This window comes from Sylvia atricapilla, chromosome 4 (genome assembly GCF_009819655.1).
Source record: "Sylvia atricapilla isolate bSylAtr1 chromosome 4, bSylAtr1.pri, whole genome shotgun sequence".
NCBI classification, from domain to species: domain Eukaryota; kingdom Metazoa; phylum Chordata; class Aves; order Passeriformes; family Sylviidae; genus Sylvia; species Sylvia atricapilla.
The window spans coordinates 7,406,684-7,421,823 of NC_089143.1; the positions used below are offsets into that span (position 1 = coordinate 7,406,684).

General features: G+C 38.8%; 1 protein-coding gene across 3 annotated transcripts in view; it reads right to left on the minus strand.

Moving 5' to 3' along the window:
• Positions 1-15,140, minus strand: part of GABRB1 (gamma-aminobutyric acid type A receptor subunit beta1) — a 67,126-nt gene that overhangs the window by 32,614 nt on the left and 19,372 nt on the right. For all 3 annotated transcript variants that reach the window (XR_010743415.1, XR_010743414.1, XM_066317051.1), the window contains exon 2: positions 7,649-7,731. Coding sequence is in view for 1 of the 3 variants with exons in the window: in XM_066317051.1 (XP_066173148.1) it covers positions 7,649-7,731 (83 nt within the window). In the remaining 2 variants the exon portion in view is untranslated. The remainder of the gene's footprint in view (positions 1-7,648; positions 7,732-15,140) is intronic.

A 15,140-nucleotide genomic window follows, 5' to 3' on the forward strand; every position in this document is an offset into this window, starting at 1 on the left:
TTTGTACAGTCTACTCTGGCACTTAATGCTTGCTGCTATAAGTTTATGAGGAAGCTGAATTAATAAATAAGGCTGTTAGAAGTGGTAGCAGAAAGCTTATGGAGGAAGCATTAAGAGTTTTATCTGAAGGGCTCAATTCTGTTCTCTGTTCTGCAGAGAAGTTTCCTGAGGGCCAGAGGCTTTGCATGTGAGCATATTGCTCACTTACTAAAATGACTTCATATTAGTATTGTCCCAGGTCAGATAAGCCATCTTCCCACAGTGAGGTTTGAGGCATTGTGTTTTGTTACTTGTATTACTGCAGCGTCAAGAAGCCATACATACAGATCAAGACAGAGAAGGGATAGGTACTGAGTAGATAATTTCTCAAGATTTATAATATCTGTAAATACAGATGCATTGGGGCAAAAGTTTCATTTTCACAAACGGAAGAAAATCTATGAGTGCCTCTGAGAATCTTCCAGTTTGTTCTGGGGTTTTTGCTTTTATACAGCAATTCACATCTTGGCAGAAGACAATGAAATATATAAATGATACTTATGACTGTTACATTCTAGGACAGCTGTATTGTCTCAAAGCACAGTATACCAGCTCTTCCAAGATTGTTATATTGCCAGGTGCAGAGATTATTTTTCCTTCAGCTCTGACTGCAGAAATACAGTCTCATCTAAGAGCACAGCTGCTTTTGGAGAAGTCAGCCCCTCCTCTAAACTAACACTTAATTTTTTTTTAAAGCAAGCTAAGCTTTTCTTTTTGCTGTTCCCCTGGCCTGAGTGATCTCAGAGGCTGAAGACAGACTTGATGATGCTGTGCTGGGAAATGACTCAGCTCCAGCTTTTCTGTCCTTTGTGGTCACCAGGGGACACCCTGGGTCACATATTGGTACCTCTGAGATTACTGAGATGACACTTAACAAGAAGAGCAGTTGGTGAAAATAACTCTGCATTCTTCTGTGTGTAATAGAAACGTGCTTAAGACATACTAAGCTTTGCTAATTTCATATGTTGGTCTTCTGGAATTGTTGAATGTGAAATATTTGCTATTAAAATCTATGCATCCATATAAAGACAAGCTGTTATTAAGATCTTTTTGAAAATAAAATGGGAAAATCATATAGACTAAACTATCTGCATCTGAGTAACTTGTAAATTTGTGTGCAGTATAAAAATACTTTGTGAAAGTAACATAATTGATTTATAGTGCTCTGGGGAAAGAAATCTTTCCAAAGTGTGGAAACAGAGCAGTCACTGTGGCTTAACACTAGTGTGCTGTGAAGAATGAATTATTTTAGCTCAGTGGCTGACTTAAAAGAAGAGTGGTAAGGAATGACATAAACTGAGCCAAAAATACATTTTAACTTTTGATGTGTTAAAAAAAAAAGGAAACATGCAGTTCTATTTGGCTGATTTCTCAGTTTCAATATCAACAAGTTATTTGTGAATCTGCCTCTCAAAGTATCTAAAAAACAACTTGCTCTTCTTCACAGCTCTGTGCTAGTCTTTCTGTTCCTGTGATGCTTAAATCTGCTGCTGTGGATGCTCATGCTGTAATTTTAAAACCTCTCTTGTTTTGCTGCCAGCATTTCTCTGCAGCTCAGAAGGATGGCATGTCAGAAGTTAATGTGGATCCACAGACTGTTGTGTGTGTGCAGTGTCTCCATGGGCAATCCTTCTGAGAGTGTATTTGCAATGATACAAGCTCAGTATGTGTACTCTGCATTGGGTATCTGGGGTAACCTAGGGCCTATTATCTAAATGCCTTAAGAAACTATAAAGTTAGTTTCAAACTGAAAAATATGTTGCTCAGAGAGTAGCCACTTGGCTATCCTAATGGGCAATATATGGGATAACTTTGGCAGCCTTTTGTGCTGATATCCATTCCTGCTCTAGCTGGAGTGTTATGTATGGTACTGTTTGCTTGTTTTATGAGTGTTCTGTGATAAAATGTGTTTTTCTGTGTCCTGCCTATTCTCTTGTTGGGATTTGTGAGAGCTAGAATATGGCATTTGATCCAGGGTCAGAGTCTTTTTGAAATAAGGTGATTTGTGCATGTCATAGCAAGGCAGCAATGAGAGTACAGCAGGCATGGATGGAGACCCACCTGCACACTGGTCAGTTAGGAAAGCTGTTAACAGGATGACATGCTGAGAACATCCTATCACTTACAGCTAGAACATTAAGGGAAGATGGGCAGGTAGGAACCTTTGTGACTTTTAAATTCAGATAGTTTGCATTGCACTGCATCTCAGAAAGATACCCTGTTTGAATGATCTGAGTTTTGGAACCTCTCTCTATCTTAATCCACCAAGTCTGAAAGAAATTTAAAGCTGTGTATGTATTTTAGAGCACTTAAAGGAATCGGCCAGAAGCAGAAGAGGGTTTTTATTCCCAGTGTTATGCTGTAACAACCAGAAACAAGTCAAAGTGGAGAAAATGAGGCGGTGTTTTATCCAGGCTTCACAGGACCCATGGGAAGCAACAAATTCCAGAGAAGAGGTTTATGGCTGACAGGTCTAATGGGAGAGCAGAGTAGTGAGAGAACAGAAGGGTGAGTGAGAGAAGCCCTTCATTTACAGATGTGTCAAAACCCAACCAACTGGTAATGGGGGCTGCCTTCTTTAGGAACATCAGAAACAGAAGCTCTTAAAAAAGGCATTGGGTTCATCATTCTTGAGACTTTTTTTTTTTTTTTTTTTTAATTGGGAAGGGGCCTTGCAACTGGCTTTTAGACTACTCTGAGCAACAAGCTCCTCTGAGAAGGGAAAAATTATGCTTTCTGTGGAGCCAATTTGATATGCTTGGTGAGAACCAGAATAAGACCAGATGCCCTTTTAGTGGTTTTGGATACTTTAGGGAAAATACATAAGTGGATCCAGCTCAAAGCTCTTGCTGCCTCAGGTACAAGAACAGCAATATTCATTAGTGAATTTTTATTGCCAGGCATGAATAAATTACTAGATATCTGGTGCCTGCAGACAGGCAAAGGAAAAGCTGTATGGGAAAGCTTAGATTTAAGACAGGCTTTTCATCTCTAAGAAAATTTCCCTATTTGTTTGAAATGTAGGTTCTTACATCCTTGGTAGTTCAAATGAAGTCACACCCGGGATCAATGCAGTCTTGTCTCAAGCACAGAGCTGTGATAAATCTGTTCAAATCTCATTCCATCAGATGGCTCCGTGCCAACAAAGCTGATAATGAATGTTTAGGTATGAACTCAGTTGTTTTTTTTCTGGCAAAAAACTATGCAGAGGTTCAAGTGGAGCATTTTATTGACTTACTGTAATATTATAAGTTGGTTGCACATTTATAGAAGGATGACATATATTTAGTGTTAGATCTATTTCTGTATGAAGAAGGGACAGCCATAAAAACAGTGGAATCAAAAACAGATTTGCCATTTTTTATACTGTACCCAACTGAATAAATCTTCCTCTTTCCCCCAAGTATCTCTGTTCAGGTTTCTGTGGGCTTGTTCAGTTCACCCATTCAAGTGGTTTCTAAGGGTGCTGCTGACAAGGCTAATGCACAGTTCAGTGTTGCAGTGTTGATCCCTGAATCATGCTGCAGCATTAACTGTTGTCATAGAGACACAGATTTTTGAGTCCAAAGGGACAGTTTTGATAATTAGCTCAGACTTGGTGTAAAACATATAGTAGGTTGTCAAAAAGTAAATAACTTCACCAAAGTGGAGCACAGTTGGGCCCTCCCTCTCCTGTGACAGTAAAACACATTTCACTGAAGTTTGTGAGATGCTGTAAGTAAAACCCCAAATGGGGTTTTAATTTATTGTAAGAGTGATTCTGTCAGCACACATTTTTTTCTGATGAGTGAAATCCAGGTGCAAGTTTAGTTCACAAGATCCTGCTGTTACTGTGATACTGGCAACCTCAGAGGGACAAAGAGTATTAAAATTATAACAGTAGTCTATCTTACCCTTTATCTAGTGCAGTGAGGTTAGCACTTGTACAGAAGGATGCTAGAGTGGGGCAGCTGTATGCATTCAGAAGTCCCTGAGAGACAATCTCTGGGTGATATAATTGTAGCATTTTGGTGCTACTGTCTCTGGTTGTTTTCCTCTTCCTTCTGCTTGCTCCTTTATCAGTCTGCACCCGTGTCAGTCCAGAGCTGTTGTGGCTGCTTCCAGGAGCAGTGGACTTGTGCCAAGGTACTGGGTTCTGAACTGCCATAGCAGTTGTGGCCCTTGCCAAGGCTACCTGATACAGCAGAACTAACAGCTGGGGGATTTAACATCTTAAATTGCCAAGCTGACATCCATCAGAGCTCATGTGAGAGTGCCAAGCAGTCTGTGTAACCTCCAGCCAAGTATTAATTCTCCTCTTTCCTAGTATATGCTAATCTGTGAGAAATGGATTGCTACAGATCCCAGCTCCGCTGATGAAGCAGTTCCAGCTATAAAATTTCTTGATTTTGTACACAGAAATTTCCAGTGGCCATCATGGTATTGGACACTGGAACAGGTGCAAGATGTCTGATATGGTCTCCCCGGCTTCCACTGCAGAATTTGGAATAAGGTGAACTGGTTGGGTAAAGCTGTGGAAAATGTATGTGGAGGAACATCGTGCAGCCAAAATGCTCTCCTCCTAAAAGTATACATTTCTCTTGTGGTCAGTCATGCATACACAGCTTCTACAGTCCTTTAAGATAGCTTTAGGAAAGCTGGAAATGCAGTTTTTAAATGAAAATATTCTGCTGGCTCAATATAGCCATGCATTATCCATGCCTTTGCTGTGCTGCTGGAGAGGATTGATAATAGTGCAGCATTTGGTTCCTTGTGCTCTTTTTCCATTCCTGTGTCACACAGCTGTTTTGCTGCTATTTGCAATGCCTGAAATTACTCACTGTTAAGTATTATTAAGGAACAATTCTTACCACATTAGATTTTCAGGGACTGTCTTTGGCAACTTACCACAGCATCCCTACGAGGTGAAATGAGTCACTGCCTTTCTGCTCACAAGCAGTGCAATATTCATCTATTTTATGACAAATTAATCTGTGGGACTTCCTAGTTCCTCTGGAACATGCTCCTTCTGCAGCAGGAGTAAGTCACCCTTAAAAACTCGTGGGAACTCAAAAGATAGCCAGGGGGTGTGTGCTTCAGCATTGGTGCTCTGTGGCAGTGCTGCACAGCTCTTGTGGATGCACTGGGGAGCATTCAGGCTTTGGAGGGGAAAATGTAACTCCAGGTTGCTTATTTTAGAAATGGGGAGGCATCCTGGGGTTCTCTGAGAAGCCACGTGCCTGCCAACTTTTAGGAATGAAGGAAATCTTGCAGCTCTCACAGTACAATGGTAGTGCTCTGGAAGCTGATGCCACATGGGTTAAACCATATAACTGTGCACAGTATGAAAATGAACAAGCTCACTTTCCACTGCTTTGAAAATGGTTTGACAGTGCACATCCTGCACAGTATCTGTCTAGTGGTGAGGAATGCTGCTTGCTATTGCACAGATTTGCTTAGTGACCACAGCACCAGCTTCCCTGACCCTTTTACTTAAGGAATAATTCTGTCCTGAGGTTTATTGAATTCCTGTCTGTCCCAAAATAAGCCTTTCTATCAAAGAGATATTTTTTTAACCAAAAAAATATTAACAGTTTCATTTTCAACCTAGCTCTGGGAACATTTGTATACTGGCACAATAGAAACAGAACAGAAGCTTGGTAGCTGAAGGGTGATGCAGGAGCTGGAAGGAGAGCTTGAAGGTGGGAATCTTATAAACTGGTTCTGTCATGGAAGCAAATGCCACATGCCTAATACACCTGGCATGAACAGACAAGCCGTGGCTATCACCTCTTTATCCATCCTTTCCCATGGGTAAGTAGTGGGTACTACTGAGTGCACAGCACTCTGGACAAATGGCTTACTTGTACTCAAATGCCTAATAAAGAAGGAGGCAGCTTGCCCTTCAGAACTCTGTTCTTCCAGATATGGTTTAGGCCACCTCAGGATACATGATCAATCATTTTCAAGGGTTTTAGACATGCAGATGAGAAGAACTGTATGCATTAGAAGGTATAATTTAGGTGGACAACTGTCAAAGACACCAGTGCCGCTGACACAGCTACTATGTGTGAGCTTGGAGTAGCAGGTAAGCACATCCATGTTTTTGGAAAATCATTCAGTTGTTAGTAGAACTGACCTAAATACTCATGAGAAATAATTCACTCTCTGATTTTGACCTGTTGCAAATTGTGATCAGCTCAACAAGTCTTAACACATCAGCATATGTATCTCTGGAGGCATGAATTATTCATACAAGTGTTCAAAAGGTCTGAAAAGCAATTTTCTTTTGGGCATGTGTGACTGGCCACATGAGTGACATGGTATTCTCTCATCCCTGATTGTGTTAGCATTTTAATTGCTTATTCCATCTGATGCTAATTTTGATTCTTGATGAGGTCTCAGTGGTAGTATTAAATCCATTCTCACTGAACATTTATCCATACAAAGCTTTATTTATGTGAAAGCTTGTGAAAAAAAGAGGTATAAACCAGTAAAGTGTCAGTCTAGTTTCATTATTTGGGCTGGCATATGCTAGCTGATAAATGCTTATGTACTTCCATCATCTTCAGTCTCTTTGAGCTGGAGACTTCAAATCAACTCCCTCCCAACAAATATACTAGGTATCTGTTCAATATGAAGGCAGCTTCACCATCCTCACCCATTTTGGTTGCTGTGGTATTGTACAGATATCAGTTTCCTCTGCTAATCAGGTGGAAAAGTGACTGAGGAGAAGTGTTATGCACTGTATTTTGAAAACCAAGATTTGACTCATTCTCCAAAAGCATCTATTACATACCTTAATAAGTTTAAGCCAGAAGATGAGCCAAGCAGCAACAAGCAAGAAAACTGTTTTATGCAAAAAAAGAAAAAGGCAGGGGACTGCAAAGCCCAATTATGGAAAGACAACCATGTATCTCAACAAGCAACTTCTTATGTCCTGTAAAGTGGTGGATTGTGACAAGGACTGAGTTTTGAACTAGCAGAAAATGGCTGGGGAGAGCAGTACTTTCATGGGAAACACTGGAAAGGGAAGCTATGCGGACAGCATAATAAAGGTTCTTTTCAAAAACTTTCACAGGCACTTCTCTAACAGCCACCATAATAAAACATAAAGAGACAATAACAAAAATTTGTAAGTGCTCGCCGTGTTCCAATGACAAAGCTCTCATTATCTTTGGTGCTGAATGATCAAGTTATTTCCTTTGATAACATCCAAATGATTTGGGAACAGCAATTGATCAATCCTGCCACCACCACGTGGGACAGATGTCAGTCTTGATGTTAGAGATTAATGCGCTGAGGTGAAGTAATTGATCCAGGTTCAGCAGTGATTAGGCACTGAAGATGGACAGTGCTTGATTGCTGTCCTCTGAGATAATCTTCAAAAAATACCTTCCTCCCTTCCTTGACTAGAGATTTTGAAAGACATCTTACAAGCTTGGATCAACCAGTACTGTGAATGAAACACATTTGGGGTTGTGTATTACAGAAATACATTGAGTATGTTCAGTGTGCAAGCTCACTGAACCCATAGTATTTGAACAACTTGCTCCTGTTTTGCCTAACCTGGGAATGTCATTCAATTCTCAGCTGTGATTTGGCCACCCCCTTCCCTCCAGTAACTTACAACTTTCAATTTCTAGTGTGCAGTTTTGTTCATCCAGAGGATATCTGCGCAGATCCATCATGCAGGCAGCTGTTGTTGTGATCCTGTAAGAGGAAGGTGAAAAGAAATAATGAGACTTGAAAACACATTTTATTTGTTTGAGATGCAGAATATTCTATAATGGCAAAATATTCTATAATGGGTTTTCTGTTTGTTTAAATACAGAATGATATGCACTTGGATTCCTGGCATGCAGTCTTTATAGAGCTTGTAAAGCATGATTAATTTATACAGCACAGTATGCTGGTTACAGCACAAAGCATAAGACCATATGCTGAATACTGTAGAGAAGGATTTTGACTCAAAAGTTTATATGTAAAAGTGTACAGTGTTTTGAAGAACATTCTGTGAGATTTCTACTTGGGCATCTTTTTTTAAATGTTCTTAATTGAGACACTTTCAAATTGTTTAGCAAATTGTTTTATTTATAACTCATACTGCTGATATCTTTCTTTTTCCATTTTATTTGTCACTTACTGCTGTTTTAATTTTGTCTGATAGTTATGTGCATTTTCATCCAGGCTGTGGAATACCTGGTGACACCTTATTCATTCTTTTTATGCTTTCATAATCAGTTTATCATTAACTATGATAATTGTGCATCACCTCTTAAAAATGGCCTGAGGCAATGAAACACTGGTGAAATATAACATTGTACAGTGGTTACTTCATGAATGTTGAGAGTAGCTATGATTGCAGGATGGATGTTTCAGATCCTTATTCTAGAGGGTATGTGAATTGCTATTTGGTCCCTAAAGGTATTCTCCATAGCCTAGGACTTTTTGGAAGGCAATTCCTCTCCTTTGTGAGACCATAAATCACAAGAACATCTGAGAAAATATTTGCTGTTACGTTTGTGACTGTGTGGGAGGACGATTAAATGACTTCATGAGGATGGGGGTCAAATTTTAAAGCTCCCTTTGAGAAAGACAATTAGATCAGTGTTTTTAAACTCACAAAAGTGAGTTATCACTATTGTGGGGGGTTTTTTTTGTTTTTTGTTGTTGGTTTTGTTTTTTTTTTTTTGGGGGTTTTTTTTTTTTTGTGATAGATGGTTTCTTAAATGCTATACAACTTTTGGAGCTGTGAATGGGCAAACTTGGCTTCTAATTTTACTGGTCTCTCTCCTTCTCTCTCCAATGATTAATACCAGATAAAGGCAGATAACCTGTTTTCTTGATCTGGATTTGGTCCTGTTGTTCCAGTTCCATGTTAATGAATACCAGAGGAACACCTCTTGAGATTTTACTTTTGATGTGCTGAAAGTCAAGTACATTTACATGCTATATTGGGGTGATAATCCTCACTGTCACTGAACTGACAGAATTTAAAAGGGAAAAAAATGCCACATGCTTTATTAGTGTGACATGCTTCAAAATTTCCTAAGTCTACAAAATCCATCTGTCATATCTAGTATAAGGAACATCTAGCAAGGGCTGTAATAAGAACCAGTCCATAAAACTACTCTGGAATACTGTGTAAAGTACCATGAAAATGGTACATTTATACTTTTTTTCAGGCTGATTTTGTCACATTAAATAGAAATGCACGTGTCTTAACATGCATTTGCCATAAAAATGCATTTTCCATAGAAAAGGTCTTCAGCTGCAGTAGGGCCTCATTTAGATTAGCCATGTATCAATTATACCTTACTGACAGGCACTGAGAACACACTAATTTGTCAGACACCTGCTTAATAACACTTAAGATCACACATAACAATATACTAACATTAGTCACAGTTAAATGCTTTTTAATGAAGGATTCATAGGGAAATGTTTTGCTCCCAATTAATAAATCGGCCTTTATGGTCCTTTAGTTCACCTATATCCACCAGAGTGTTTTCTAAACCACTGTGGGGAAGTAGCACTCTCCCTGCTACCCCCTCAGGCTGCTCTGTGATCGCAGGAACTCCCACTAATCCTTGGCTTTTGAGCAATGAGAGGAGTGGTGGAGTGCACCTTTACCATGCCAGAAATCCTTGCATGGCTAAGGTGAGGGTGGCACTCTCTGTACCAGGGACTTCTGCTGCGTCCCCAAGGAGGTGGACAAGAGATAATCAGTCATCCTCTGACAGCCTTGGAACATTATTTACCTGAATTACAGCCTGAGTGGAAACAGTACCATGGTTACTGACCTTTTTAAGAATGCCAGTAATTACCAGCTTGGATTACAGCCAGGATAGAAACTCACTAATGACTGAAGCCAAGCATTTTGTGATCCTCTAAGCAGCTGTTCTAAGAGACATCCTTTGGACTCTTCTGGACCGCAGTGGATGCTCCTCTCTTAGAGGGACACCTCTCAGACCTTTGCTGTACTTGCAGGACCATCACTGAAAACTCATGGTGGGACCTGAACTGACACCCCCACTCCCTCCTCAAGGCTCAAGTCTCACCCACAGAGAAATTAAAAGGCATTTAAAATTAGCATTTCATTGGACTTGAGGGTAATTTTTAAGAGCTACATCTTTGTAAATTTATTTAGACACAGACATTGTGTCTGTAGATGTTTTTGTGTGTGTGGAGTGATTGAAACACTCTATAGCAAGTACAGCATGAATGTTGCCATCTTGGATCTACAATAAGTCATGCAGCCTCTTCTGCACCCTTACACCTTTTCATTCCTGATCTCTGTGCAAATCACTCCAAACTGATTCTAATTCGATTTTCATTTGTATACTTCATCTGTGTAACAGAGTAAATCTTTCCATAGCACTTTCTGAAGTTGTACAGATTTTTATTAAATCTGCTTTTGCTAATATATTTGACAGTGATTTTTGATATATGTGTGATAACCAGAGTTTGAATGACCTAATATTCCTAATGGCAGAGTATCTGTACTACTGACTTCTGCAGTTTTGCATATTTTACATAAGTTACATGAGCAACAGCAATTAGCTGTTCTTTATAGCATCAATGCAAATTGATAATGCAGTAGTAATTAATGCAATTGTTCATATTTGAAATTCAAATATCCTATATATTCTTTTCCCCTGACATTGTAATTCTGACAACAGTCTTCTCCACCAGCCTGCCAACACGATATGGTCCCTCTTAAGGCTGGAGTGCTTAAAATTTATAGGGAATCTTAGGTTTCCTTGAAAACAGCTACGTGTAATTGCAGGAGTGCTTCAGGATTCAGCAACCTTCATTACCTGTAGTTAATAAATCTGCCTTTCAAGCATGTTTCTCACTCTTGATAGATCTCAGCTGTGTAAAATTGTTAATAGCATTATGCTCTGGATAACCACAAAACTTATTTAAGCAGATAAATTAAACTCAGATGCAATCATAGTAATTGTTGTCTTGATGAAAAAGAATCATATATTTTATTATAAGTAGAGTAAATAAATCCCAGACCAGTTAGTTGTTGCACTCTCTCTGGGTGGAGAGAGTAACTAATGGATTGCATATGCACCAGAAGCTTAAAAATAAAGACATTCAAATGCAGAATACAGGCCTGTAATGGCAGGAAGGAGATTGCAATACTATGAAGATAGGGCAAAGCTGCAATAAATCTGTGTTCAAGAGGATTAGACCTGAAAGGCCCTCGGCACAAGCAGTTTGTGGCAATGGCAGAATTTCATGAGGCTCTGTAAATGTTTAAGTGGAGGATTAATCCTACCCTTGAAGCAGAACTATTTATATCTCAAAGTAGGATACGTTTCTTCCAGGCTTTCTGTTCTTAAAATACATTTTAAGTTCAGGTGTTTGGGCTTATTTATTTTGTTTGTACAATGTCTTTTATTCTACTGTCCTTACATTCTTTAGAATCATTTGGATACAAATGCTAAAAATGGGGATTATGCAAAGAAGACAAGCAGTTAGGTGGAGATACTTCATTATGCTGCTTAATTTCACTCATGTCAGTAGTCAGACATTCTGAGATGGAATGAAGCCTGAACTGCCAACAGGCAAGATAAATAGTATTTGCATAAAAGCAAAATCAACTGATTTGATTTTTTTGAAATTGTGGCTTGGGGTGCAAGCTATTTGATCCACTGCTTAGCTTTTACTTTGATGCCTTACTCTCTAAATATCATATTCTTACTGTATAGTCAAGTTTTTTTTTTCTAAAAATAAAATTATATGGGAAAAAGCCACTGATATCCATTATTTGCCAAACTGACTTCCTTAATTAATACTGTCAGAGATTTCCCTGCTGAGCAGCAGGTTTTGTAGGAGCAAACATTAAAGCTCAGTATTTTGAGTTAAATCATCAATGAGCAGTTAAATTTATTCAGAATTAATACAGGAAGTAGGTTTATGGTTCAGTACTTAGATAATTTCCTCAATATGCTGTCAAAAAGCTGATCCTCAATTCTTAGACCAGAAATAGACACAATATTTAAGATAGAAATAATAATTAAGTGTGAAGATGATGAGAGCTAAACAATGTAAATTCCATTGTGAAATGTTTCCTTCATTTGGAAGTCAGGTATCAAATTTTAATATGTTTGTTCTTTTTCTGTCAGTCAACAGAGCATAAATTATAAATGTACATGAAGATATGAACTGGGATGGACTATTTTTTTTCCTTAAAAGCTAAATGAAATCTTCAAATCAAATATAGAATAACCATGCTTCTCTTGACCACTGCAGTGCTAGGGCTCGAGTACATGCTGGAAGTAGACTTTCATATTCCAGGTAAGAAATTGCTTTTATTAAATCAGTGTTAATTTAACTTCACTGGTATCAGGGAACTTGGTCCCCTAGGAACATCAGAACCCAGATCTGTATCCCTGGTGTAACTGGTTTAATTTTTCTGAAACCTGGAAGAATCTTGATGCTTAAGATTAAGTGGGGATGCCTTGTAAGGAGAGTTATTGAAGGAATAGAGGAAGGCAGAAAAGAAAGTACATTTAATCTGCATTTTTTTTTTCTCCAGGCTATGTACAAGGTTTACAGTTATTGTTCCTGCTGACACCATAAATTTCCAAGCAAAGCCTGAGTACTCGACCCTGGGAGAAATGTCAACTCTGCACCTGCAAACATTCCCAACTTCTGCTGCCTGGAACAGCCTACGTGTAGGGTGCACACTGAGAATCAGCATTATTGGTTTGGTATTAGGTATTCTATATAATGTTGTGTGCACTTGGGAAATCTGTGTTCAACAATCTGTGTTGCTTGTCTGGTCAAGTTCCACTAAAGTCTATTTCATTCTATTATAAAAAGAAGTTATGAACATTAGTAAAATTGACAAGGGCCAAAAGGTGATTAAATAATAATGCTTTCACAGATCTCATTAGAAGTTGAGAGAAGATTTGCAATACTGGGTCCTGAGCAATATTGGTTCCTAAGCAAAAATTTGCAATATTGGGTCCACAGTTTTAGGTATGAGTACATTAGCATGTGAAAACTTTTTTTTTTTAATTGGAAAACTATTATAGTTGAGCTGATTTTCCCAGTAGGACATATATTTGTGACTCTAGGGTGACAAGTTGTCAACTACTAGGTCACTGCTGTAGACTGCATACTTTGAGATAACACTCAAGTTTATAAGGAAAGTTTTTGTATGATTTAGCTTAAAAAGTGCAACAAACATTCCCTTTTAATCTTGCTCAGAGAAATTGTAGAGTCAAATAATCATGACAAAACAAAAAGGACTTGAGGAAGATATAAAGAGAAATACACAGCTCAAAGACCTTTATAATATTGGGTGAAGTGACCTGTTATACTTAAGTCATGCAAAGATTTGGCAGAGAAAAATGGGTCAGACTATGGGCTTTCTATTGCATTTTATCAATACCCTGAACTTGTCAGTGTTTGCTTGATTTGCTTCTCCTTCACCTTTGTCCCTTTAGTTGCTCACATTGAACCTCGAATGAAATGTGAGAAGCAATAATGTTGGTTGCCTCTCGTATCAAGGTCTTGTGCTAGTATATGTGCAGCCAAAAAAGGACACATGGTGAAATTCTGCGATGTCTTTCAAGGGCTGAAATATTGCTTTTAAGATTAAAAGAGCTGCAGCGGTCAGTGACAACACCCCCCAACAAAACTTCAACAAACTATTGAAAAAACTAGTAGAGGAAATAATGAATAGAAGTGCTGACTAGTGCTGTAGCACAGTAATGGTCATGGATTTGTGTTGAGACCTGGAAGAATCATTCTGGGTTTGTCTTTCCCTGTGTAGCTAGTACCATTCCTGAGGGTGAATAGACTTGTCAAATATAGAGGAGGAATATTGGGTTTTCTCTGAGGTGTAAATACAAATGTCTGTTTTCAAAAAAAAGACAGGCATGAAAAGTTAATCTGCAGAGTGTCAAATCAATCAACTGCATTGGCTTGAAATAAGAATGTTAAAAAAAAGAACAACTTAATGAAGATATGACTGCTGCTATAGCTTTTTCCATTCACATATGTTCTCCCCAAAAGCTACAGAGCTATCTGCCTGGGTTGCCATGTCGTCCTGTAGGTCCTCTGAGACACTTCTTATCCCATTCTTATTTCCCCTTGGTTATATCAACTCAACAGCTGCCAAGACAAATGAGGCAGAATTTGCCTGAATTGACTATTGTTCTTCAGCCAGGCTCAGTGTTGGGCCCTAAAGGTAGTTAAATAGCACCATATCAGAAGAGAGTAATGATGATGAAAAACTGATTAAGGCAGTGCTCCTACACCATTAATTTTGTCAAGTTATTCCCATATCAGTGGGAATATTCACCACCAGTGAATTTGCCATGGTCAGCTCATTGCTGGTAAACTGCCTGAGCTTTGTCTGAGACAGGAATCATGGAAGAGTCAAAAGTCTGTTCTTAATAAAGTATGTTCCCTGTCTATCTCAGCAGCAGAGCTAATCCTGTGGTATACATTCAGTCTCAGGCAGGGGGAGGCCACTGAGCACAGTGTGACATTCACCAGGAGAGAGAGAATCATTTGTGACTGTGTCTTTTTATGCCCAAACTGTTACTGTGTCTGATATGGGATGTGTTGATTGGAGTAAGCATATGCCTAGTCTTGCTGTTGTAGTCACTTCAGTTTGCTTCAATTAATATTCTTTAACGTGTCCCAGGCACTAGTTTATCACATCTGTTTTGTGCCTACAAAGCTAGACAATGGTCAAATGTTTTTCTGCTGGACTGAATCCACTGTGAATTTGAAATCTGTTATCCATTTGCTGTTTATTCTTCCCTCTCCTTGCCCCCCTTACACATTGTATTTACTTCCTTTCCTGTTTATTTTGTTGTTGGTTGGTTTGTTTGAATGGTGAAGGGTTGTTTACTGGAAAACCTCACTGCTGATCTTCTTTTAAGTGTTCTAGATTCAGAAATCTCTTGCAGCACTTGAAGCTTATGGGTTTTGTGATGAAGGCTTTCAGATGCCTGTGATAACGGTGTTGTGATCTATAGGACGATATTAACTAAGAACTGCCTGTGGCAAGCGATGTCTTCAAGCAGAATTCTCTGTCCCTTACTCTGATTTCTGTTGTAAAATGTAAGCTGATGGTATCATTC